A 27654-nucleotide genomic window follows, 5' to 3' on the forward strand; every position below is an offset into this window, starting at 1 on the left:
GTCTTACAAACAAGATTTGTATTGTCTCTACCCACCTTGTGGTGTGTAGTAATAACAGATGGGATTATTTTAGAGGAGAGAACTGTAATCCCCTCTAATCCTGCTAAAAATCACAGGGATTTTTATGTTAAATGTGTTTGGGAAACAAAGGTTTATAAAGTCAGGTAGTCATGAGACATAAACTCATGTTATCCGTTCACCTTAAATTTAATTGATTAGATCACTTTATAAAACTTATGATGATGATTTCATGTGTTTACATTTCCATCTGTCTGTGATTATTAAAGTAGCCTATCCAAAGTGCATAATTTCGAACAGTGAAAAATGAAGTGTTATGACGTTATCATTATTAGAGTGGCCTATTTGAAGTGAGTAAAAGTTACAGATACAGCAGCGTGGCTACTCTGGAAACGTAAATGGTCCATGATCCCGGCAGATTTTTTTACTATCTGATAGAAATCACAACATACCATAAAGATATTTTACGTGTGCTCCTCATATCTTATGAGCTGGCAATGCGACCTGAAAACGTCTCCTTTAAAACTAAACCACCTTGAGCATAGAACAACATTTTTACATGAACATTTCAAGTAAGCACAGTTTGTAAGAGATAAGGCAAAATGACGTAACGTATAAGAAATGAACAAATCCAGATCTTTGAAAGAGGCAAAGACTTAGGGGAAAGATTCTAAACAAAGAAATCCATCCTAACCCATGCAACAGCCTCCTTTCACAGCCTCCTGCGTCTGAGGTAGACTAATCTTATAGGTCAAAACTCTGAATTCGGACTTGCCTATAGGCTGATGGACTTGTCACATTTGAACTAATTTCTTCCGTATCGAAAACTGAAGACTCAAGACAAGACAATCTTTAACAATTGGTGAAGTTGATGTTGGAGTTGACAAAGGCATTGAAAAGACATATGAAGGTATGTTAATTGTCGAGGATAAACTTTGATATAATTATGAATAGCCAGACACTCGAATCACACACAGCAGTCGTAATACAATTGTTTATTCTTAAATCTATGGATTATCCGCAGTAGTTTCTATTCAAGAAAATCTAGAGAAGTGAAACATACATGAAACATTGTTGCTCATTAACTCAAGTAAACTTAGAGGGGTTTTGTAGGATCTTCAATGTCCAGATAGAGATTGGCGAATACTATAGAAATATATATTATTTATGTGTTGTGCTTGTTTCTCTGTTTTATTTATCCTGATTTGGTAGACATGCTTATAATGAAAGTCGGTCCTTAATTTAGTGATGTGAAACCGGACTATATCATGTGACTGACAAACGTTATAAACTGTCTATTTATTTTCTAGTGTTATATGTTCCACCTCTGTCAGAAAAATATAACCTCACACAATAGCATTTTACATTGTAACATTGTTGCAACAAATAGACAAGACTACACGAGTAGTTTAGCCACTAGTTTTGATTTATCATTGAGACGGTTAGCTAGTATTTCCTAAAGCTGTTAATGTGAGGTCAGACATTACATCAGACTTCATGGAAATTAACCAGGAGGACGTCAGTTAATTAGAATTTTTTGTTTGGAATAGCACTGACATGATACTGATATTCTAATTATTGCACACAGACATGGATGAGAACACACATTTAGGTAGCTACAGTATGCTGCTAACTTTGAAAAGGAATGTCAGTTATTACTTTGATCTGATCCAGTCTCTTGACACAAAGAGTTGTCTGTTGTGACCTGCTTAGCCCAAAGGCTGGAAGGTGGCGATATTGAGTTCATTTTACCGTCCAAACGAATTGTATGCAGCCGGTAATACACTCATATCCCTCGTTGGCCGTTTGTATCTAAAACATTATCAATTCAAGCTGCAAAGGCTTCGATTTCCTCCTTAACTTTATTTAATGGTGATAAGGTGGAAAAAACGGGCAAAATACACGTAATTTCTTTATGAACACACAATTTTCCACCAACATGATAGAGTGGCTAATGCCAAGGAATGCTACTTCCTGATGTTGCGCCCGCGTCCAGCCAGGGGTAAACAACAGACAGCTGCAACCTGATTGGCTGAACGCGATACGCAGCATCTGGGATTAGTATTTAACCACTCTAGCATTGTGGTGGAAAATTGTGTTTCATAAGGAAGAATGCATATTTTCCTTGTTTTTTTCCCACCTTCTAAAAGTTAAAGTTAAGGAGGAATCGAAGCCTTTGCAGTCTGAATAGAGGAGAATGTTTTAGATACGAACCGGTCCACGGGGGATATGAGTGTGTTGCCGGCTGCATACAATATGTTTGGAGGTAAAATGAACTCAATATCGCCATCTGCCGGCCTTTGGGCTATGACCTGCAGAGACTGAGCCAGTCAGACAGTCAGTCAGTCATCGTGCAGCAGGCCAAAGGCATCTTCTACTTCTGTGCTATGACTCAAGGACAGTACTGATTGGCTTAGCCAGAACTGGGAAGTATGTTGGTCAAATCAAATCAAATTCTTTTAGTCACATGCGCCAAATACAACAGTGAAATGCTTACTTACGAGCCCCTAACCAACAATGTAGTTTTAAAAAAAATATATGGATAAGAATAAGAAGTAAAAGAAACAAGTAATTAAAGAGCAACAGTAAAATAACAATAGCAAGACTATATACAGGGGGATACCGGTACAGAGTCAATGTGCGGGGGCACCGGTTAGTTGAAGTAATATGTACATGTGGAAAGAGTTATTAAAGTGACTATGCATAGATGATAACAATAGAGAGTAGCAGGCCTACCACTGTTGTGTCATTGGCAAACTTAATGATGGTGTTGGAGTCGTGCGTGGCGGATGTGTTGTTACCTACCCTTACCACCTGGGGGCAGCCGTCAGGATGTCCAGGATCCAGTTGCAGAGGGAGGTGTTTAGTCCCAGGGTCCTTAGCTTATTGATGAGCTTTGAGGGTACTATGGTGTTGAACGCTGAGCTGTAGTCAATTGAACAGCATTCTCACATAGGTGTTCCTTTTGTCCAGGTGGGAAAGGGCAGTGTGGAGTGCAATAGAGATTGCATCATCTGTGGATCTGTTGGTGTCAGTGAAGACACTTGCCAGTTGGTCAGCGCATGCTCGCAGTACACGTCCTGGTAATCCGTCTGGCCCTGCGGCCTTGTGAATGCTGACCTGTTTAAAGGTCTTACTCACATCGGCTGTGGAGAGCGTGATCACAAAGTCTTCCGGAACAGCTGATACTCTCATGCATGTTTCAGTGCCATTTGCCCTGAAGCGAGCATAGAAGTAGTTTAGCTCGTCTGGTAGGCTTGTGTCACTGGGCAGCTTTTGGCTGTGCTTCCCTTTGTAGTCTGTAATGGTTTGCAAGCCTTGCCACATCCGACGAGCATCAGAAACGGTGTAGTACGATTCGATCTTAGTCCTATATTGATGCATTGCCTGTTTCAGGGTTCTTCGGAGAGCATAGCGGGATTTCTAATAAGCTTCCGGGTTAGAGTCCTGCTCCTTGACAGCAGCAGCTCTAGCCTTTAGCTCAGTGCGGATGTTGCCTGTAATCCATGGCTTCTGGTTGGGGTATGTACGCACGGCCACTGTGGGGACGACGTCATCGATGCACTTATTGATGAAGCCAATGACGGATGTGGTGTACTCCTCAATGCCATCGGAGGAATCCCGGAACATATTCCAGTCTGTGATAGCAAAACAGTCCTGTAGCTTAGCTTCTGCTTCTTCTGACCACTTTTTTATTGATCTAGTCACTGGTGCTTCCTGCTTTAATTTTTGCTTGTAAGCGGGAATCAGGAGGATAGAATTATGGTCAGATTTGCCAAATGGAGGGCGAGGGAGACTTTGTATGCGTCTCTGTATGTGGAGTAAAGGCGGTCCAGAGTTTTTTTTTTTCTCTGGTTGCACATTTAACATGCTGATAGAAATTTGGTAAAACGGATTTAAGTTTCCCTGCATTAAATCCCCGGCTACTAGGAGAGCTGCCTCTGGGTGAGCGTTTTCTTGTTTGCTTATGGCAGAATACAGCTCATTCAAGGTTGTCTTAGTGCCAGCCTCTGACTGTGGTGGTATGTAAACAGCTACGAAAAATACAGATGAAAACTCTCTAGGTACAGTTGAAGTCAGAAGTTTACATACACCTTAGCCAAATACATTTAAACTCAGTTTTTTACAATTCCTGCCATTTCATTCAAGTAAAAATTCCCTGTCTTGGTTCAGTTAGGATCACCACTTTATTTTAAGAATGTGAAATGTCAGAATAATAGTAGAGAGAATGATTTATTTCAGCTTTTATTTCTTTCATCACATTCCCAGTGGGTCAGAAGTTTACATACACTCAATTATTATTTGGTAGTGTTGCCTCTAAATTGTTTAACTTGGGTCAAACGTTTTGGGTAGCCTTCCACAAGCTTCCCACAATAAGTTGGGTGAATTGTGGCCCATTCCTCCTGACAGAGCTGGTGTAACTGAGTCAGGTTTGTAGGCCTCCTTGCTCGCACACGCTTTTTCAGTTCTGCCCACAAATGTTCTATGGGATTGAGGTCAGGGCTTTGTGATGGCCACTCCAATACCTTGACTTTGTTGTCCTTAAGCCATTTTGCCACAACTTTGGAAGTATGCTTGGGGTCATTGTCCGTTTGCAAGACCCATTTGCGACCAAGCTTTAACTTCCTGACTGATGTCTTGAGATGTTGCTTCAATATATCCACATATTTTTCATTCTTCATGATGCCATCTATTTTGTGAAGTGCACCTGTCCCTCCTGCAGCAAAGCACCCCCACAACATGATGCTGCCACCCCCGTGCTTCACGGTTGGGATGGTCTTCTTTGGCTTGCAAGCCTCCCCCTTTTTCCTCCAAACATAATGATGGTCATTATGGCCAAACAGTTCTATTTTGGTTTCATCAGACCATAGGACGTTTCTCCAAAAAGTACAATCTTTTTCCCCATGTGCAATTGCAAACCGCAGTCTGGTTTTTTTTATGGCGGTTTTGGAGCAGTGGCTTCTTCCTTGCTGAGCGGCCTTTCAGGTTATGTCGATGTAGGACTCGTTTTACTGTGGATATAGATACTTTTGTACCTGTTTCCTCCAGCATCTTCACAAGGTCCTTTGCTGTTGTTCTGGGATTGATTTGCACTTTTCACACCAAAGTACGTTCATCTCTAGGAGACAGAACGCGTCTCCTTCCAGAGCGGTATGATGGCTGCGTGGTCCCATGGTGTTTATACTTGCGTACTATTGTTTGTACAGATGAACGTGGTACCTTCAGGCGTTTGGAAATTGCTCCCAAGGATGAACCAGACTTGTGGAGGTCTACAATTATTTTCTGAGGTCTTGGCTGATTTCTTTTGATTTTCCCATGATGTCAAGCAAAGAGGCACTGAGTTTGAAGGTAGGCCTTGAAATACATCCACAGGTACACCTCCAATTGACTCAAATGATGTCAGTTAGCCTATCAGAAGCTTCTAAAGCCATGACATCATTTTCTGGAATTTTTCCAAGCTGTTTAAAGGCACAGTTAACTTAGTGTATGTAAACTTCTGACCCACTGGAATTGTGATACAGTGAATTATAAGTGAAATGATCTGTCTGTAAACAATTGTTGGAAAAATTACTTGTGTTATGCACAAAGTAGATGTCCTAACCAACTTGCCAAAACTATAGTTTGTTAACAAGACATTTGTGGAGTGGTTGAAAAACGAGTTTTAATGACTCCAACCTAAGTGTATGTAAACTTCCGACTTCAACTGTAGATAGTGTGGTCAACAGCTTATCATGAGATATTCTACCTCAGGCGAGGAATAGCTTGATACTTCCTTAGATATCATGCACCAGTTGTTATTTACAAAAATACATAGCCCACTTCTCCTTGTCTTATCAGACGCCACTGTTCTATCCTGCTGGTACAGCATATAATCAGCCAGATGTATGTTGAAAGTGTCGTCGTTCAGCCATGATTCCGTGAAGCATAAGATATTACAGTTTTGAATGTCCCATTGGTAGTTTAATCTTGCGCGTAGGTCATCTATTTTATTCTCCAAAGATTGTATGTTTGCTAGCAGAATGGAAGGAAGTGTGGGTTTATTCGATCTCCTACGAATTCTCAGAAGGCATCCTGCACTTTGGCCCCTTTTTCTCCACCTCCTCTTAACGCAAATCACAGATATCTGGGCCTGTTCCCGAGAAAGCAGTATATCGTTCACGTCGGGCTCGTCAGACTTGTTAAAATAAAAAAAGGATTCTGCCAGTCCGTGGTGAGTAATTGCAGTCCTCATGTCCAGAAGTTATTTTTGGTCATAAGAGACGGTAGCAGAAAAATTATGTACAAAATAAGTTACAAAAAACGCTAAGAAATAAACAAAAAAACACAAGTGGTTGGGGACACGTAATTACGTCTGCCTCTCTTCTCAGGCACCATCTTCCCCAGCTATCACATTTTGTTCCTTGGAAGTTGTCGAAACGTATGTTTTTGGTTTCAAATAGTTTGTAGGAAAGAAGCCATGCTTTTCCTGACCGGTAAAACTGAATGTTTTTTAAACGTTCTGAGAACAGAAGTGAAAATTTTTCCTGTTCTGGGAACGTTTATTTGTAGGTTGCAGTGAGGTTCTGAGAATATTTTACTCTGGATCCTTGAAAGTTTTCCTGGGAGGTTTTATTAAGATCAGTTGTGGCCAATAGGTCGTTTTCAATAAAATGTCACAATACGTTTGATTTGACTGCTGGGGAGGCAAGGAGACCCCCAGCTCCACTAAAACCATTGACAACTACGTGCCTTTTTCAAGGGATTGTTAAATACATTTTATAACTATTTGCTTTTAATATCATCACCGATTGGGCATAGTCAGAACTACAAATTTCTGATTTACCTGCAGCCTGATTAGTCCATGCAAAACAATTGCGCACATTCATCTCTACCATCAGAATTATACAGCAGGTAACTGCATGCTTTTCATGATCATTAAACATCAATGATCATGTAATTTCAGATACATGAAGGTACCAATCCATTTGGCATTTAGCTAGCTAAGCAAACAACAAAGTTTAGCTTGCTTCATCAGAGATTAGGCTTTTGTCAGTCAGACTACTGTCATCGCCACTATAGATGGCAAGCAAATCAAACAATATTTGGATATTGTCATCTAGTTTATCCCCTGGAGGTTCGCTTGTTAACTAGCCATATTGACGTGATCTGTTATTAGCTAGCTAGCCAATTTCGACGTGGTCTATCAATCAATGTAGCCTATATCATGTCTGTCAGCAGCAATTGTAATTAAACACTCTTAAAAACAATGTTGAAAAGGGGATCATGTTAGCGAGCTTCTCTAAGTAGGCCTACATTGGTTGGAGAAAAAAGTACATTAGGTCTACTTACCGTTATATGTTTAGCCAAATGTACAACGTTTCTACTGGTAGCTTGCAAAGTAAACATTATCAGCTAACAGTACCACGGCAACTGCACCCATACTTGTCAGGTATAGTTCAGTTTTATTTTATATCACGCAAATATCCAATTGATGGTGGCCAATATTGAGAGATATCGTGAGGCTATCCTATGTATCTGAAATTACATGAAAAAATGATGTTTACTGATCATGAAAAGCATGCAGTTAGTTGCTGTATAACTCTGATGATAGATGATAGAGATAAATGTGAATAACTGTTTTGCATGGAATAATTAGTGGGCGTGGCCAACACACCTGAACACTTAGCAAGATTGAGAGTGTTTTGTTGATGCTGAGAACGAATGTATCCGTTTTTAAATAGCATTCTTAGAACCGTCTCTGAACATCACTGAAGTTTTCTTGTGTTTTGTATGTAAAGTTTTCTTAACAGAATGTATGTTTTTAAATATCATTCTTACATGCTGACTTGGCCAGCCACGCGAGTGAGCCATTATGCGCATGTTGATTTTGTCTATCCCCACCAGACGCGATCACGACACGCGGGTTAAAATACCAAAATCTAATGTGAATCACTCTATCAATTTCGGGGCAGGTCGAAACACACATGAGACATTTGTGGACATTTAGCTAATTAGCTGTTGCTAGCTAGTAGTGCTGAGCGATTAACCAACATTTTGGTTATTTTTCATTTTTTAAACAACTAAATTACATATGTTGGTTGAATTATTTGAATTCCATTTCGTATTTTTTTTATGTGAGGTCAATGCGCACATTTCACAGTTTATTTAAAGATAAATCAGATCAAGCTTGAACTGTGCAATGTTGTAGGGAGTTGTAGTTTCCAACAGGCCAATAGTCCACATAATTTAGAGCATAAAATGTGGTAATTAACATGTACGGAAAAAAACATGTATGAAATGTATGCATTCACTATTAAGTCGCTCTGGATAAGAGCGTCTGCTAAATGACTAAAATGTAAAATGTACAATGACTATAATCCATTACGCACCTTTATTTGTCTGGTCTGTATTTCTTTTATGCCTGCTATGGAAGAAACAGGAATGCGGATTGTGAGGGGAGAGCAGCGATTGTGAGAGAGCAGCTGTTGCTTCGCAAAGTATCTCTACTTGAAAATACATGATCAAAGTGATTTATAGTTGGTATTCAGCAGTCATAAAAGTATGCCTTATTTACTTTGAAGAACTACAAAATAGTGATTTTGGCAGACTGCATAGGGAGCACCTCTATAGAGATGAGATGATGACTTGGAATGAAATAATAAAGTAATCAAATAAAACAAATGTAATATACTCAACAAGTGAAATATTTTGTTAAAGTAAACATTTTTGAATAAATTATGGTTAATATCTGATAAGCAGCGGTGGCGGTTCTAGCTTGTATGGCTCCCTGGGCCCCCCCTTCACACATTGCCACGACTTCCACCGAAGTCGGCTCCTCTCCTTGTTCGGGCGGCGTTCGGCAGTCGACGTCACCGGCCTTCTAGCCATCGCTGCTCCATTTTTCATTGTTCCATTTGTTTTGTCTTGTTCCCCGCACACCTGGTTTACATTCCCTAATCACATTGTATATATATATTCCTCTGTTCCCCCCATGTCCTTGTGTGGAATTGTTTTGTTACATGTTCAGTGCGACGCGCCAGGCTGGTTATTTCCCCCCTGGGTATTTGCGCATTTCTCTTTTGCATTTTGGCTGGAGGTTTGACGCTGTTGCGTCCGTTTGTTGTGCTTCTGCCCAATAAAGAGTGCGCCTGATCACAACTCTCTGCTCTCCTGCACCTGACTTCAACACCAGTAGCGCATATGCTGACATACATTTCTGAGAGCTTCCTTTCGTGTATAAATATCAGCATATCAAGCAGGGTCATGGTCTTCGATGGCAAGTCAGGCAAGTTCTTCAGTTCCTGTGCATGCTCTCTGCCATCCAAGTCTGAGTGTTCTTTATAGTGTAGTGTCATACTAAGGGCCTCACACTGTTCTGTCAGCTCCTCATTTGAGAGACTTTGGACGGTTGACAGCACTCCAAACTTCTCTCCCACATTTTCCAATGTGGAAAATCTTTCCTGAAGGGCTGAGGTTGCAGAATCAAGAACGACATTGAAAAATGTCACCTCCAGCTTCTTCAGGGCATCACTGAAAGGCTCATCAAATGAGTTGTATGAAAGTGCCGCTTTGTGGACCTCAGCCTTTTTTGTTGTAGAACGGCCTTTACATTCATACCCTCGCAAATATCCTTGGTTGGCGTTTGTGCAGTCATAAAGCATGTTACCCAATAGTTGCTGAGTCTTCTCTCTGTCTTTCTGAGAAGACTGACTGCAACATCCACATGCATACTGGGAGACTGCATCAGCTTGCTCACATGTTGGATCTGACTCAAGATGTCATACCACACCACTGTACAGATGCTGAAGAGTTATGATCCCATCTCCTCTGACAAGGACTGGGCCTCAATCTTTATCACAGGGTCTTTGGTTTGATCCCTCACCTCAATCAGTGCCTCTCTCACCGCTGCTGCCTGATACCTCAGTGGCTCGACACTTAACTTTACTCTCCCACCTTGTCTCAGTTCACATCCTCAAAGTGATGTCCACATGTTTTTTCAGGATGGCCTATCGCTGTGTGGAGGCTGAGAACAAGGTGTACAGTTTGTGTAAGATGCCAAAGTAGCCTATGGCATCGACAGAGCTTTTAGCTGCATCAGCCACAACCAGGTTCAATGTGTGAGCCCCACATGGCACAAATAGAGCTCTTGGATTTATTTCCAGAAGTTTGACTTGGACACCTTTGTTTTTGCCTCTCATGTTGGCCCCATTATCATAAGACTGTCCGCTGCAGTCCTCAAAAGGAATTTTTAGCTCCTCTAATCTTTTGAGAATCAGGGATGCCAAATGTTGCCCGTGGACTCCTCTGCCTCCAAAACCCCCATAAAATGTTCCTTTATGTGGAGCTCCTCCTTCAGTGACACAATTCTAATCACAACTGACAATTGTTCAGTGTGGTTGACATCTGAGGTGCAATCTAGAATGATAGAGAGGAATTTTGCCCGCTTGATGTCACTCACCATTATTGAAATGACCTTGCTGCTCAACAAATCAATGAGTTCAAATCAACGGTTAAGGTGCTCTTTCATGACTGGATCAAATTGTGTCATCAGTTCAACCTCTTTGAGAAAATGTTCATTTGATGGGGAGTGCAGTGTTTCTGTGTGGCCCCTTAGTGCCAGATTTATAATTGCCAAAGACTGCACAATAGCAGTCAGACATGTCAACACCTCTCTCCATCTTATCCTCTCAGCCTCCATAAGTGCCATCTCATGCTTAATCAATTGTTTCCCCTTTTTTGATCCTCATTGTCAGTTCTTTCCATGTTTTCATGCAGTTTTGGTGTTCTGGACTTCTGTCGTGTAAAGTCAGCAAAGAACTTGCAGTCTGTCAGTCCTGAGTTTGCTAAATTATATTTCTTCTTAGAAAAGAGTTTGCAGCAGAAGCAGAAGAGGCTGTTGTTTCTTTCAGAATACACCAACCAACTTCTAGGGATGTGTTCACCACTCACCAAGGTCTTCCTGAAATACTGGTGGTGGCAACTTCTTCCATCACTCTCATTCCTTGGGAAAACAAAGTTAGGTGGTACCTCTGCAAACTTGTTGTGTCCGAATTCTGTCAGTCAGAACTGAAACTTAAAACTTTGCAAAAGGGAAATGATTTATTGTGTTTATGTTATGCAGGGATGCACACATAAACACATGTGCTTGTAACCATACACACACACACATACACGCGCGCACAAACACCTGAAGAATCCTGCTGGGGTGAAGTGGAAGCAGATGGGTCTTCATCCTCATCCTCAGGCTCAGACAACATTTGTGAAGACACCAGTGTGGCTGAGGTGGATGGCTCCGCATCCTCGGGCTCTGAGATCATTTCTGAAGAGGCCTGTGTGGCTGAGGAGGTAGATGGCTCCTCATCCTGGCCAGTACCAAAGGGTGCTCCCAAAATATTTCAGAAGTCCCCCTGAATCTGCATTGAAATACAGTATATGAGTCTGACACCCAAACTCTTTTTTGTTGCACAATTTTTCAGAATAGGAACCAAATGAACCATACAACCGCCTTGGCTAATTCTAGTCATAAGACACCCCAAAAGACTCAATATATCACAAAAGATACAAAATATCAGCATAATATAGATGTATTTTAAGTTAGCCTACAGCATTGGAAATTCCCCTTACTGAGCTCAGGACTTAGTCAATACAATCACAGAAAACCTTTATGATGTCACCTCAATGAAAGTTAACCAAATCAATAATGTGCTAGTATCAGGGCAAGACCCAGATGCAGACACAGGAGGCAGATGGTTTGAGTCTCTGATATGTATTCGTATCCAAGGGGCAGGCAAGAGAATGGTCTTGGACAGGCACAAGATCATAACAAGGTCAGAGTCCAGGAGGTACAGAGTGGCAGGCAGGCTCGAGGTCAGGGCAAGCAGTATGGACACCTGGAGGGGGTGGAGACAAGCACAAGGACAGGTGAAACAGATCAGGGTGTGGCAGCTAGTTAGGTTGTAATCGTTTTGCTGCAGGCTACACACATTATCATGATGAAACTGTGAAATTATATCCAATGTTATGTAAGCTTGTTGGACAGAAAACGGAATATTGTCGCCCTATGTGTAATAGGGCGACAATAGGCTAACAAACATAGCAACATAGGCTAACAAACATAAGTGTTATACTAGCCTATTTCATTACATGCATAATATTATAATCATAAAGAGATGACATAGCTGCATACCTTTATCTTTTGCGCATTTCTCCTCTCCTCTTTTTTTCCTAAACTGGAAACCTGATGGTTTAGACCTTTTCTTATCCATTTGTGTTGATTTGGCACTCGAGCATCAATACATTACTCATCCTCCAACACTGTCAACCAACACTGTCAACCTCGGCCTTCCAGTGGCGAGACCTGAGGTCAACCTACCCCCGCCCCCCTCCCCATCTCCTACTTCTGAGTGGGAGACCTTCCCAGGCAGTAGCCTGCCTAGCACACAAACTAGAATCAGGGCGCCCACTCCGACAAGGTTAATTGACCCACAGTCCCACACGGTGACATGATATCATTGACGTGACGTGCAAATGAGCGATAGAAAACCTATCGCGCAAATGTCACCATTACGTTTTTTTTTTGCCCTGGGCGCCTGCCCATGTCGCCCATACCTAAATCTATCACCGATAAGCAGTAATGGACAGTCAATACCATCATGGGACGTTTCCCTTTAACCCTTTACACTTGTGGCTAAATTGAAATGTTTCTTAAAGAAGAAAATGAAAAGCATATCTATAACCATGGTAGCAATTGAAAGGGAAGAGTTTGGAGATCATGGGGAAATGATTAGACCAAAGGTGAGTACACAACAGTTCACCTGACACAAGACAGAATCCAAACATTACACTGTTGATTTTATGTGCATTTTACTGTACTATTCGCAGCCTTTGTTGATAACAAAATCTGAAAGTACTCTGCATACATTCGGTAACATGATAAATCTATTCCTGGAAAATTTGGGGTAGATGCAACATAAGACAAAACATTACAAGGGTTTGAGTGAGAGGACTAACTGGTGTCTCCAAGTGGACACACCTCTCCAAAGTGCACACAGTTCCTAAGCTATTTTAATGCACTTTTATGACTCAAAGAAGTGTCTTCAACTATAAGGTATTTTTTTGAGCTCTCCTACCTGTGCCGTTGAGGAACTAAACTAGAGCAACACAACCCTGCATCCCTGCCATCACACAATTACTGTTGTTTACGCAATCCAAAAACGGTCCATTTTAAATCACAATCTGGGTCAGGTGGGCCTGATTTGAAAGCTTGTTCTATTGCCAACATGGCTAGCTAAGTTATAAAATATAATCTTACAGTGTTAGGCTTTCACAAGGCAATTCAGAGAAACAGATTAGAGGTCGACCGATTAATCGGAATGGCCGATTAATTAGGGCCGATTTCACGTTTTCACAACCATCGGTAATCGGTATTTTTGGACACCGATTTGCCGATATTTTTTTTTTTGTTTTTTTTTTTTTATTATTATAATAATTTTTTTTATTCATTTATTTTACATTTTTTATACCTTTATTTAACTAGGCAAGTCAGTTAAGAACACATTCTTATTTTCAATGACAGCCTAGGAACGGTGGGTTAACTGCCTTGTTTAGGGGCAGAACGACAGATTTTTACCTTGTCAGCTCGGGGATTCAATCTTGCAACCTTACGGTTAACTAGTCCAACGCTCTAACCACCTGCTTTACATTGCACTCCACGAGGAGCCTGCCTGTTATGCGAATGCAGTAAGAAGCCAAGGTAAGTTGCTAGCTAGCATTAAACTTATCTTGTAAAAAACAATCAATCAATCACAATCACTAGTTAACTACACATGATTGATGATATTACTAGTTTATCTAGTCTGTCCTGCGTTGCATATAATCGATGCGGTGCGCGTTCGCGAAAAAGGACTGTCATTGCTCCAACGTGTACCTAACCATAAACATCAATGTCTTTCTTAAAATCAATACACAAGTATATATTTTTAAACCTGCATATTTAGCTAAAAGAAATCCAGGTTAGCAGGAAATATTAACCAGTTGAAATTGTGTCACTTCTCTTGCGTTCATTGCACGCAGAGTCAGGGTATATGCAACAGTTTGGGCCGCCTGGCTCGTTGCGAACTAATTTGCCAGAATTTTACGTAATTATGACATAACATTGAAGGTTGTGCAATGTAACAGGAATATTTAAACTTAGGGATGCCACCCATTAGATAAAATACGGAACGGTTCCGTATTTCACTGAAAGAAAAAAACGTTTTGTTTTCGAGATGATAGTTTCCGGATTCGACCATATTAATGACCTAAGGCTCATATTTCTGTGTGTTTATTATATTATAATTAAGTCTATGATTTGATAGAGCAGTCTGACTGAGCGGTGGTAGGCACCAGCAGGCTCGTAAGCATTCATTCAAACAGCACTTTCGTGCGTTTTGCCAGCAGCTCTTCGCAATGCTTCAAGCATTGCGCTGTTTATGACTTCAAGCCTATCAACTCCCAAGATTAGGCTGGTGTAACCGATGTGAAATGGCTAGCTAGTTAGCGGGGTGCGCGCTAATAGCGTTTCAAACGTCACTCGCTCTGAGACTTGGAGTAGTTGTTTCCCTTGCTCTGCATGGGTAACGCTGCTTCGAGGGTGGCTGTTGTCGATGTGTTCCTGGTTCGAGTCCAGGTAGGAGCGAGGAGAGGGACGGAAGCTATACTGTTACACTGGAAATACTAAAGTGCCTATAAGAACATCCAATAGTCAAAGGTATATGAAATACACATCGTATAGAGAGAAATAGTCCTATAATAACTACAACCTAAAACTTCTTACCTGGGAATATTGAAGACTCATGTTAAAAGGAACCACCGGCTTTCATATGTTCTCATATGCAAGGCACTTAAACGTTAGCTTTCTTACATGGTTGGTGTAACAGTGTAGGTTCCGTCCCTCTCTTCGCCCCAACCCGGGCTCGAACCAGGGACCCTTGCACACATCAACAACTGACACCCACCGAAGCATTGTTACCCATCGCGCCACAAAAGCCGCGGCCCTTGCAACGCAAGGGGAAACCCTACTTCAAGTCTCAGAGCGAGTGACGTCACTGATTGAAATGCTATTAGCGCGCACCACCGCTAACTAACAAGCCATTACACATCGGTTACAATGGCACATATTGCACTTTTACTTTCTTCTCCAACACTTTGTTTTTGCATTATTTAAACCAAATTGAACATGTTTCATTATTTATTTGAGGCTAAATAGATTTTATTGATGTAGTGTTCATTCAGTATTGTTGTAATTGTCATTATTACAAATACATTTAAAAAATTGGCTGATTAATCGTCATCGTACTTTTTGGTCCTCCAATAATCGGTATCGGTATTGGCGTTGAAAAATCATAATCGGTCGACCTCTAAAACAGATAGTAAGTTTGGTGCGCATAGAAAGTCATGAGGGCATTCAGGTGCATGTGCCGTGGCAAATTGTCTTACAAATAAACAAACAGGCTCATTCTGTTCAGAAAAACCCAGGGTATGACACCATGTGATCTTGTAACTGTACATCAAACATAGTGATCATAAATGTTGACACTACTGTATATGACATGAGTTTATGATTTGGAAATGTGAACTGCACATTTAGACTCATGGGTGTTTGGCGTGCTTGTGTGACATCAAAGCGGTATTTATTATAATCTTCAACGTCTTATCTTTCGTAATACAAGTCATCTTAATTTACAGCATTTCACTCACTCAGACGACCAAAAATTTGCTGAAATTGTCAAATTAGGGAGGGATGGGGGCAATTTCATGTTACGCGTGGTGCTCAGAACCCATACAGTGCTGTGAAGTGCAGAGCCAGAGCGCTTATTAGTGCCCAAATCTGTCATTTTCAAACCGTATACGGGTACAAGTGTAAAGGGCTACCGTTCTCGGAACAACTTGAGAAAATGAACCACAAGGAAACCTGTAGGAATTGTTACGCTGAAGAACTAAAATTCCCACAGATGAACGTTGTTTCTTAACCTTCTCTGAACTATTTGAGAACATTCCCAATGTCAAACCAGTTGGAGAATGTTTATAGAACATTTCCAAAATTGAAATGAAATGTAGCCATGTTTGAACTTGAAGGAAACGCTCTGTTAAAGTAATGAAATACCAAGAAAGTTATGTTTTTTTGTCAGGTTCCTTTAAAAAAACAATTCCAGAATGTTGTGAGAATGTTGTACGCAAAATAACCATAGGACAACCACGCTCTCACCAAGCACAAATAAACATATGGTTCTCAGAACAATATGTGCTAGCTGGGTTCAAGTTAAGAAAACTGACAAATGCATGACAAATCTGGCCACCTGCATAAGCTTGAACACACAGAGAGTGAGAGAGACAGAGACCGAGAGATACGCAGAGAGACACAGAGCGAGACGGAGAGAGACAGAGAAAGAGAGACACACACAGAGAGAGCGAGAGAGAGCCTCAGGTTTAGTTAGAAGTTTGTTATGAGGCAATGTTTGTGTAACGTACCATTATAAAGGGCACATGGCTGACTAGGCTTCAAACAAACAAGGATAAAAGGATTATAGACGCAGGCATTTCTTTAGGAAGCGGAAATGAACGAGTGTGGGAATATTTTGGATTTTCCCATGCGTGCCATCTCTTTCAATAACATTACCCATGCTTTCTATTTGAATAACACATTACTAGTGAGCGAATATTCAGTCATACAAGCGGCTGTGAAATTAGCGAGACTATTAAAGCAGGCTGAAGGAAGTGGGAAGTTTAATTAGCATGCTAACCATGTGGTCAGCCAACGAACCACACCATGAGGGTCTGGAGATTGAAGAAGACACATCTAAAGACCATAGATCTGCTACACACTACAGTTTGTTCTCGGATCTGGGAATGTATTAGTGGAATAACTTTAGTGGAATAATAGATTTAGACGAGAGGAAGCAAATATTTAGCTTCATAATATTATTATGTTTCTATTTCTGCTGCTGTATCCTTTGCTTTTGTCCCAGAGCTCAGAAAAATGAATTGAATTGATTCATATCCCATAGTCTAGACATCCGTTCAGATGTTTTAAGTGTCTTGTTATTTGTATGACAGATGCGGGGAGAGCTTAGCCCCCATGATGCTGTACAGTAGCAGCTCTAATAAAAGCTCCCATCTCATTATGCAACGCTCAGAGCTCCTGCGGCCCCTCCTGATGACTTCATGATGTGGAAACTTTTCCTGGGCGACCACAGAGCTCGTATTGGATAAGGCCTGCAGAAAGCTTAGCGGTTGGAGCAGCGTGGCTAACAGACTGTGCTGGGTGGATGGGGAACTATCCAGAGCTTTTGAGCTCCGACGAAGGCCTTGAGGCCGATACGTAAAGCTTAATAAAGAGCAGTGATAATAGCAAAAGCAGTGTGAGGGTTTCTTATATTTTCACATTTTTTCCTCAGGTTTTCTATTATAGCCAAGAATAATCCGATATGGGGATGCTGATTGGGGGAGGTACAAGGACATCATAATAGAGTGTAATGCTCCCAGGTTTATTATGATTTATTTCTGGTCAGGTCACCTGGTCAGGAAGTCCTCCTGGCCCTGTTGGTTCATCCAAGTTCAACAGAGCACCCTCTTGATTATTTTGTCTCATATGACAGTCTCTTTCCAACCTACTAATAATATCCCATAGAGCACACCATAAGTTTTCTACTCTTTTAAGGATCCCATCACTTAGTGGGATGCTGTATGAACTACACTGATTCCAAAGCCTGGCCTGCATGTGTTGGCTGGTCAGAATGTGGTTGTATGTTTGAGGTGTGGATACCACAGAGTTGTCAACAGACCCAGGGCAGCTGCACTAAGTAAAGAGTACATGGCGCCTACAAAGACACCACAGCAGATCTTAAACATTCTCTACCCTGCCTTTTAACAAAACCACAAACTCTCAAGAGGCCCAACCAAAAGTTGGAGGGAGAGAGGATCGCAAAGCACAACTTGTTGAGTCTTGATGTGGACAAAGAGGAACGAATGAGGGCAAACAGCTCATTGTCAGTTACTTAATATCTTGTCAACAACTTTGTGACAATGTGGATGCAGATTGGGACAGGTTTTTTTAATCTGCTCACCATATGTTGACCTGTGTGTGTGTGTGAGGCATTTGTCTTCACATGTATGATGTTCACAGGCTCCTCACAAAGACAAATGAACCATGAGAGTGAGTGGAAAATCCAGGGATTTTCTCTGTTTACAAAAGCTTTTAGCTTGTATTAATGATCGTCCAGGCTCAGTAGGGCCTGGTAAATGCATCTAGTGTTTTATTAGTGGAGCTATTGGATTAAAATGTTGCCTGATATCCAAGTCTTTGCCAGATTTGTACTACATTTTGAGCTGTAAAAAAGGTTCAAAAAGGTTCACAATGAACCACAGGACTCAAGGATACTTTAAACGAAGTACATTATTGGCCAATCATATCCAATTATCATGTATAAATACAGAAAACAAAAAATGTATTCACATAACTTCTATGTTGGTCTATTATAACAATGAGTAAAGGACACAACTTCCTGCACAATGTATTTACAGTGAACATTAGAATAGAGAATGAATTGTGCCTCTTGTAATGATCCAGCTCCTGTCCCCTGCCCACAGGAGGCCCAGATGAACATGGAGAGCCTGAGCAAGCCAGAGCTGCTGATGCTCTTCAGTGTCCTGGAGGGAGAGCTGGAGGCTCGCGACCTGGTCATCGAGGCCCTCAGGGTAAGAGCTATCCATCGTCTTTCCCCTTGTGTAATTTCCAGCCAGGACCCGAAGGCCCCTCAATGATGCCACCATTACCTATAATATGAGGTCTGAAGCATAAAGATAAAACTATGATTTATAATTATGTCTGAGAAGTTGTTACCAGGGTTGCGGTCAATTTGGAATTTCAGGATTTCATTCAATTTAAACAATGAATTTGAATTGAATTTGAACTGGCAACACCCCACAGGAAGCAACATTTTAATTGAAGGAAGTAGAATTGAATTCAAAGTAATTCAAACCCATTCAACTAAGACATGAAACATGAAAGTCTTATTCATTTGACAAATACTTTATCAAAAGTATATACCACTTATTAATGCAAAGAATATACATACCATTTCAAATATTAATTTGATTACAACTCAGATTTCCTTTATCATGAAATGTTAGATCAGGGCGTGGCAGGGGGTGTTTGTTTAGGGTGTTTCAGGGTTGTTTGGGTTATGTTCTATGTTAGTGTATTTCTATGTTATTTCTAGTTGGTCTATTTCTATGTCTAGTTTATTGTTTTGACCTTCAATTGGAGGCAGCTGTTCCTCGTTGCCTCTAATTGAAGGTCCTATTTAGTAGGGGTGTTTTTTCTATGGGATTTGTGGGTAGTTGTTTTTGTGTTCGTGCACCTGACGGGACTGTTTAGTGGCGGTTGTTGGTTTTGTATACGCGTTTCTTTTGTTTTCCTACTTTAATAAAATAAGAAGATGAGTTTACATGTTCCCGCTGCGTTTTGGTCCAATCCCTACGTGACATGCATCCACGCATGGTGTCCTAGAGTGCTACAATCCGTAGGCCGGAAAATATTTGGCAAAAATGTTTAGGGGGTTAGTTGTTTCCCGAAAATCCTGTTACTGAATGCATATCTATAATCCGTAACTCCTTGTCCATCCATCCAGATTGTATATATGTGGATATCTGTATAGAAACTGTCTGAACCAAACTTTTCTCCAAATCGGCACTGTATAATTCGCCTGTGGTAGACAGTGGTAGGCTATGCGTTATAAAATCCAGACGGATTGACAAGAAGTTACGGATTATAGATATGCATTCAGTGACAGTATTTTCAGAAACAATTACCCCCCCTTTAAAATGTTTGATAAATATTTTCAGGCCTGCATTGTACCCACTTAGGACACCATGACACAAGCTAATGGGTGTGTCTTCATGTAAAACGGTTGTTTATGAGATGATGATATGTCTATGGTGGTAAATTATGCATTTATTGTAGAAATTTATTTTGAGCTATCATGTTGTAACATTACTAGCGAAGGACGGTTCCTGGAAAGAGTAGGCCTACATGCTCAGATTGGCCTTTGCCGGTGAGATAGCAGGTTGGGCGGGTAACAGGTGTCTAGAGTGGAGCTATACCTGTGTTCAATGATAGGCATTATACACAACGTGGCCAAAAGTATGTGGACACCCCTGGATTCGGCAATTTCAGCCACACCCGTTACTGACAGCCATGTAATCTCCATAGACAAACATTGGCAGTAGAATGGCCCGTACTGAAGAGCTCAACGTGGCACCATCATAGGATGCCAGCTTTCCAACAAGTCAGTTTGTCAAATTTCTGCCCTGCAAGAGCTGCCCCGGTCAGTGGAAACGTCTAGGAGCATCAACGGCTCAGCCGCGAAGTGGTAGGCCACACAAGCTCACAGAATGGGACCACCAAGTGCTGAAGCGCGTAACGCATAAAACTCATCTGTCCACCGGTTGCAACACTCACTACCGAGTTCCAAACGGCCTCTGGAAGCAACGTCAACATGAGAACTGTTCGTCAGGAGCTTCATGAAATGGGTTTCCATGGCCGAGCAGCCGCATACAAGCCTAAGATCATGCGCAATGCCAAGCATCGGTTGGGTTTGGCGGATGCCAGGAGAACGCTACCTGCCTGAATGCATAGTGCTATCTGTAAAGTTTGTTGGAGGAGGAATAACGGTCTGGGCTGTTTTTCATGGTTCGGGCTAGGCCTCTGAGTACCAATAAAGGGAAATCTTAGCGCTACAGCATACAATGACATTCTAGACGATTCTGTGCTTCCAACTTTGTGGCAACAGTTTGGGGAAGGCCCTTTCCTGTTTCAGCATGACAATTCCCCCATGCACAAAGCGAGGTCCATACAGAAATGGTTTGTCGAGATCGGTGTGGAAGAACTTGACTGGCCTGCACAAAGCCCTTACCTCAACCCCATCAAAGACCTTTGGGATGAATTGAAACGCCAACTGCGAGCCAGGCCTAATCGCCCAACATCAGTGCCCTGCAGCAATGTTCCAATATCTAGTGGAAAGCCTTCCCAATAGAGTGGATGCTGTTATAGCAGCAAAGGGGGGGACCAACCTCATATTAATGCCCATGATTTTGGAATGAGCAGGTGTCCACATACTTTTGACCATGTAGTGTAGTTGAATGCCTGAACAGTTTTTTTTTTTATTGCTGAGAATATCTTTCATTCATTCAAGTGTTTATGTCATCTTCAAGTTTGTATTTTTTTTTTTACTGGCCAAGTCATACTGCACTTGTAAATATTGTAAATAAAATCCTCTCACTGAGGTGAACCGTCAACATCCTGTTGGACTCCTAATTCTCCACTCCACCGCCTTCGGCTCATGCTTCACAGGAGTCGCGGATGTAAGATAGCCAGGTTAGTGGTCCACAAACTGGGACAGGGGTTTGAGAGCAGAGTTAGCCATTACCTAATAGTCTCTCTTATCATGATTCTAGTGGTACTGTACTGTACACACGGGACAGCTGGAGACGAGACAGACTACCCATTACTTGACCTCCCATGATTTAACCTGACTTTAATTGATGGGATGTCCTTTAGCCAACCAGGGAAAAAGCTCTACTTGGCCACGGTGCTAGCCACTTATGCCAATTCATACTGTCCATGCACCTGGGATGTCTGGCTGTGGGAAGATTACCCTCCTATCTGTCTGCAGTCTGAGGATTGTCTCTGCTTGATAACCCACATATTCCATTCATCCTTTTTAAGGTAGACTCAGGAAGATCACATTCATATACACAATGTGGTTTACAGACAACAACAAAAAACAGAACAGCAGCATAATTAAAATCTGCCAAAAATGCTGCAGGCTCATCCTGACGTGTTATGATTTAGTTGTTCGACAAGTCATGTTGAGTTTATATTGATCGCCGTGACTGCTGATTAGTACCAAGTACAACACAAAGTGACCTGAGTAATACAACAAACTGTATCCAGGTGAACAAACTGCAGAAATCAAGGTCCCCCTAGATCATTCATGTGTTGTGTCTAGACCACAATCTACACATCTCCTGGGCACAGGCCATCTAAGGCAAGGCAATTTAATGCACCGTGCTGAGCGGGTGGAAGATTACTGTGAGCAGGGAGACTTGGAGTGAACAAATAAACAAAGGCCTTAACTGGAGCGGTCAGGATGTGTGGCTGACTGTGTGTCTTCACTGACACTAAATCCCCCTGATCTGTTAACTCATTCCTTGGTTGCCTAAGCAGTAGTCTCTTGTGGCCAGCAATGGTTCTGAGATGACCTCAAAACAGTATACACTGGAATATGGAAATCCCTTCTCGTGCTCACGTGAAAGAAAAGTGGGCCGCATTACAACAATGGATCCCGTAGTTACTCAAATGGAGAAAGGCTTAGAGGACTATAACAACATTTCCTCTTTTGGGTTTCAATAGGTGTATGTTTTCATTTCTCGACCACAAAACAAAGAACCGCGTGTCAGCTAGCATATGAACTCCCCAGTATTTGGAGCGACGGATCATGTGAACAATTGTTATTGGTCAGGGCGCTCAGTCTCTTACTAATTCTGAATCACCCCAGGAAGTCATGAGAACTATAGAGTACGTGGTTCAACACTGTCAGTCACAGGGGGATTTCCTTTTTCCAATGTGTCTAAAAGTTTGTTATATTCCCTTTTTTTTTATTTTATTGTATTTTTTTTTACTCATTTCTTATAATGGCATGTTTTGCTGGGAAATCAAGTTGGGTTAATATGACAGATATTCCTGTGTTCTGTTTATACAACGTTTGATGATCATGTCTGAAGCTATTCTCACTGTTAACCAGTATCCATCCATGGCTCATCTTACCTGCTTCATCTTATGCTGTGGCATGCTGCAGAAAGTTGGAGCCCAGCGGTGCCCATATTTGGCGCACACTAGTGTGGGAAAATAGGAAGTACAACATTTTAGAATTGGGACCGTTTTGTGCCTGTTATCAGTGCCACATTAGCGCAGGAATGAGTGAATAAGCTTTGGTTGACCTGGCTGTTAAACATTAACTACATCAGGAATGTGTTTAATGGCAGTCCTCCTCCTCCTCCTCCTCACACTCCCCCCTTCTCGAAAACACCACTGGAACACGAAACAGCCTCCCTTTGTGCTGGTGTGTGTGTGTGTGTGTGTGTGTGTGTGTGTGTGTGTGTGTGTGTGTGTGTGTGTGTGTGTGTGTGTGTGTGTGTGTGTGTGTGTGTGTGTGTGTGTGTGTGTGTGTGTGTGTGTGTGTGTGTGTGTGTGTGTGTGTGTGTGTGTGTGTGTGTGTTGAGTGAGAGCTGGAAACGTACAAGGCCTGGATGGATGACAACAATTGTCAGAGGAGTTGGCTGTAGCACAAACAGATCTGGGACCAGGCTATAACATAGTGAGAGAGGAGTAAGCTACAGTACATACAGATCTGGGACCAGGCTTGGTGCTTGGTGTGGGGACCATTGTGCTAGACGGTTGTGTTGTTATGTCTGATGCTAAGGAATGTTCCCTCTCTCTCCTGGGTCATACAGGTCAGATACAGGACCGGGGTATTGGGTAATGGCTAATGACTAGCTGTCATGCACCAGACTGTGCCCACTGTGTGTTTCAGAGAAATGTTTCAGGTCTTGCAGGACTCCTGTGCTTTCCTGCCTCTCCTTATTTTCCATCCTTTTTGATCTGCTCTCTCATATCCCAACGGACCGGATCAAATAACAGCATGATCAAGACTTCACAGCCTCTGTATCCCGATATCTTTACCGATGGACAGATATTATATATGACATTGGCATTTGTTTTGTTCCTGCCTAGCAGAGACACATCGAACTCTACTAGCTTAGCCGACTGTTCAGCCGAGCGCAAAATTGGGCGCACACTACCTGCCTTCCAGGACACCTACAACACCAGGTGTTGCAGGAATGCCAAGGAAATCATCAGGGGCCACCCGAGCCACGGTCTGTTCTCTCCGCTTCCATCTCTCAGACGCGGGCAGTAAAGGAGCATCATGGCAAAAACTGACAGTCTGGCCAATTGTATCTACTCCCAGACCATCAGGCTACTGAATAGCCGCCACTAGTCAGCTCAGAGGCAAGTTGCTGAAGTCACCATTGTTCCCCCTGCACTGGTAGTGTAAAGGTCTAGTCAGACCTGGCCCAGACCCCAGCAAGAGCAGCCACCCTACAAACGCTCTGACTGAAGACAGACAACATCTGTTGCTTCTTCCTCTCTCTCTCTCTCTACCGCTCTTTCCTCTTCTGCCTGCTCCCTCGCTCTCTTCTCCCCCCTCTCTCTCTCTACTTCTTCCTCCTCTGCCTGCTCTACCTCTTTCCCTCTCATCCTCTCTTTCTCTCTCTGCTGCTCTCTCCCTATCTCAATCTTCCTGGTAGGGATGGGAATCCCCACTCCCATAGAAAATATGGTTGATGTTTCTCTTGGCATGTTATGTTTGCCGCTGTGGCTGACTTCCTGTTTAGCAGACAGTGGAAGGAAGATTATTGCAGCAGGCTTGAAGGAAGGGAAAGAGCAGCATGCAGAAATTGAAAAAGAAACAGATTATGGCTTTTTTACGTTGCTGGGAAACCAGGTTACACTTGTGCATAGTACATGTATTGTTTATAGTACATGCAGCTGCATAGTACTAGTGACTGTCTGACGATGATGTTTGACTTTCTTATATACTTACAGAACTATAAAATATCTCAGGGACAGAGTCTGTTTATTCAGCTAGAAACTTAAGTGACTGTTAGTAAGAGCCGATTGAACAACAACAATAACCATTCTACACAATATAGCCCGCTTAGACACATATACAGTACTCTACCCCAGTGTTTCTCAACCCTCGTCTCCTCTCCTCTCTCAGGCCCAGTGCAGAGACACATATGTGGAGAAGCGCTATGGGAAGTACAACCTGAGCGACCCGTTCCTGGCTCTGCAGAGGGACAGTGAGGCGTTGGGGGGGCAGAGCCCTGGGGTCCACCAGGCTTCAGCCTGCTCTAGCCCCCTGGTTGTGCTCAAGCAGGTGGTCACCCACTGCAGGAGGATGCAGGAGAAGATGCTCGCCCAGCTAGCTGCAGCCGAGAGCAGACACAAGAAGGTAGGGCTGGGGGTTGTGACTGGGCCTTAGATGCCAACCCCTCCACTTTTGATTAGATTAAAGATGAACTAAACTAGCTTGCACCCGAAGCATATCTAATCAGAAGGGGTTCTTTTCCACCCAGGAAGTTGTATTTAGTTAGCAGATTATCCTGACCTGGGATCTTATCATTTCTGTGTCTTTGTCTCCTCCCTGTGGTTGTGTCAGGTCATTGCAGATCTGGAGGAGGAGAGGAGAAGGCATGCAGAGGACACCGCCGAGGGCGATGATGTCACTTGCATCCTGGAAAAGGAGAGGGAACGCCTCTTGCAACAGGTAGAGTTAACATCAATATCTGAGTGATAACTGCTATAGGATTTAGTTTTTACAATTTAACCTATTGTACTCTATTCTGCCTGTAGCTGGAGTTTGAGCGGGGCCAGGTGCGTCGTCTGGAGAAGGAACAGAAGAAGGTCCTGGAGCAGCTGGAGGAGGAGCGGGTGCAGCACAAGCAGCTCTCCTCTGCCCTGGCCAAAGAGTGCAAGTGGGCCAGCCAGCGGGCCCTGGAGGAGGACCACCGCCTGGCTGAGGCAAGCCGTAGGCTGGAGAAGGAGCAGAGGGAGATCTTGGCCCTGAAGGCTGAGCTGCAGAAGGAGAGGAGGAGGGCCCTGCAGATGGAGGCCAGGGTGGAGGAGTGGCTGGCTGAGTTCGACACGGAGAAGGAGCAGCTCCGCTCTCGGCTCAAGAGGGAGGAGGCCCAGTGCTGCCTGCTGCAGGAGCAGGTGGAGGCGCTGAGGAGAGAGCTGCAGGGAGAGAGGGGAGCTGAGGAACTGGATGAGAGGAAAGACTCTCCTGTGGACACCAGTGGAGGGTCACCACTACTACGACCACCACCACACTCCAGCCAGGCAGAGGGGGGTGAAGAGCCTAAAGTCAACGGGCATGACTGCCTCAGGGAGGACGCCCTTCCAGACAGACTGGGCCTGGACAACCGGAGTGAGAACAGCAGCCCTGTCCTGCTGTCTCCTGCCCTCCTGAACCAGAGCCTGTCCCCCTGCAGCACAGGGTCCTCCTCCCTCACCTCCTCCCCCTGCTCCTCTCCTCAGCTGGCCAAACGGCTGGCCCTGGCCACCAGCCCCAGCTACCAGTCCTCCTACCAGGCAGGCATCAACCAGCGCTTCCACGCTGCTCGCCACAAGTTCCAGGGCCACACTGATCCAGAGCAGCAACAGCAGGATGGAAGAGGGGGTGGCAGCCTGCCCCACTCCCCTAGAGACCTGTCCCCGTCCCCTGAGTGCATCCCCGTCCCTGTCCCCAGCCCGGCCAAGCAGCTGGCCCGCAGCACCGTCACCCAAGTCCTGTCCCGCTTCACAGTCCAGCAGGGGGCCAAACCTGCGCCACCTAACAGCTCTCCCTTCGGCACTGACTACCGTAACCTGGCCCTGACCCCCTCCTCCCCTGTCATCCCCAGGGCCTCTGGTGCTGCTCTGCCTCTGGGGGTCCGCTCCCCAACCATCCCCCGAGCAGACAGGGGCAACCCGCCCCCCATCCCCTCTAAGAAGCCTGGCCTGGCCCAGTCTCCAGCGCCATCCATCCCTGGTACCAGAGCCAGCCACTTTCCTGAGCTGTCAGGAAGCTGCGGTCTCACCAGCAGCCAGGAGAATGTTAAAGAGCTGGACATGGTGGTTTCCTCCATCAGTTAGCCTAGCCTGCTACTGAGTGCTACTAGCGCTGTGTTCTTTAATTCCGCTCACACGTTTGTATGCTGAGGCACGCTCCAAAACACTGTCAAGTTAACTGTATTTATTGGATTTTTGACATGCATTCTGCTTCATTCTTCTTGTAGCACTATAGATGTATTTGTATTTATACATTTTGGGTTTGTTGATAATATAATATAAGAAGAATAAGCAGTAGTACAGAGTAATGGGCCAACATGTATGTTAGTTGCTGGGTACTTTTCATACGTTTGCTAAGAAGAACATGTAATGTCATGGGACAATCAAATGTCTCTCTACTTATAATACAGCTTTTGAATTTAAGTTAGGAAATAAGTATATCTCTAAATCAAGATTTGGATTTAGCCTACTCTGTTGTTCTGGAAATACTGAACAAAATAAGAGAGCTTATCTTAAACTGCAGAGTTTAATACTGAAACTAGGCTGCTCACAAGCACATTATTATAATGTTGTATTTCCCGAAAATGGCACATGATTATAACATTCCATATCTTCAAGGCTTAATAAGTTGGCAGTATTCTGTGTATATGGAGTATTCTGTGTATATGCAGTATTATTAATACTATTATGTATTATGTGTAGTGTAACTACTATGAAAATATATTATATTTGCTCTCATACCAATCGTCTGGTCAAACATTTAGAATGTATATTTTTACACATCATGAGCACAATATATCTATTTTACACCCGCATATTGGTTTGTCATATACAGTTGAAGTCGGAAGCTTACATACACTTAGGTTGGAGTCATTAAAACTCGTTTTTCAACCACTCCACAAATTTCTTGTTAACAAACTATAGTTTTGGCAAGTCGGTTAGGA

At 42.9% G+C, this 27654-nt stretch overlaps 1 protein-coding gene across 2 annotated transcripts; it reads left to right on the plus strand.

Annotated features, from left to right (window-relative positions):
* The first annotated feature begins 586 nt into the window (after nt 1–586).
* On the plus strand, nt 587–27454 carry LOC115150988 (CTTNBP2 N-terminal-like protein). 2 transcript variants are annotated; one of them, XM_029694872.1, is made up of 5 exons: nt 587–928; nt 18605–18732; nt 24879–25112; nt 25320–25427; nt 25514–27454. In XM_029694872.1, exons 2-5 carry the CDS (start codon nt 18634–18636, stop codon nt 26792–26794), a joined length of 1722 nt encoding a protein of 573 aa, XP_029550732.1. In that variant the 5' UTR covers nt 587–928; nt 18605–18633; the 3' UTR covers nt 26795–27454. The 2 variants fall into 2 exon arrangements, with proteins under 2 accessions (XP_029550732.1, XP_029550731.1); XM_029694871.1 differs by having other exon boundaries at nt 18625–18732.
* The last annotated feature ends 200 nt before the right edge of the window (nt 27455–27654 follow it).

The sequence above is a fragment of the Salmo trutta genome, chromosome 16 (assembly GCF_901001165.1).
Source record: "Salmo trutta chromosome 16, fSalTru1.1, whole genome shotgun sequence".
NCBI classification, from domain to species: Eukaryota; Metazoa; Chordata; class Actinopteri; order Salmoniformes; family Salmonidae; genus Salmo; species Salmo trutta.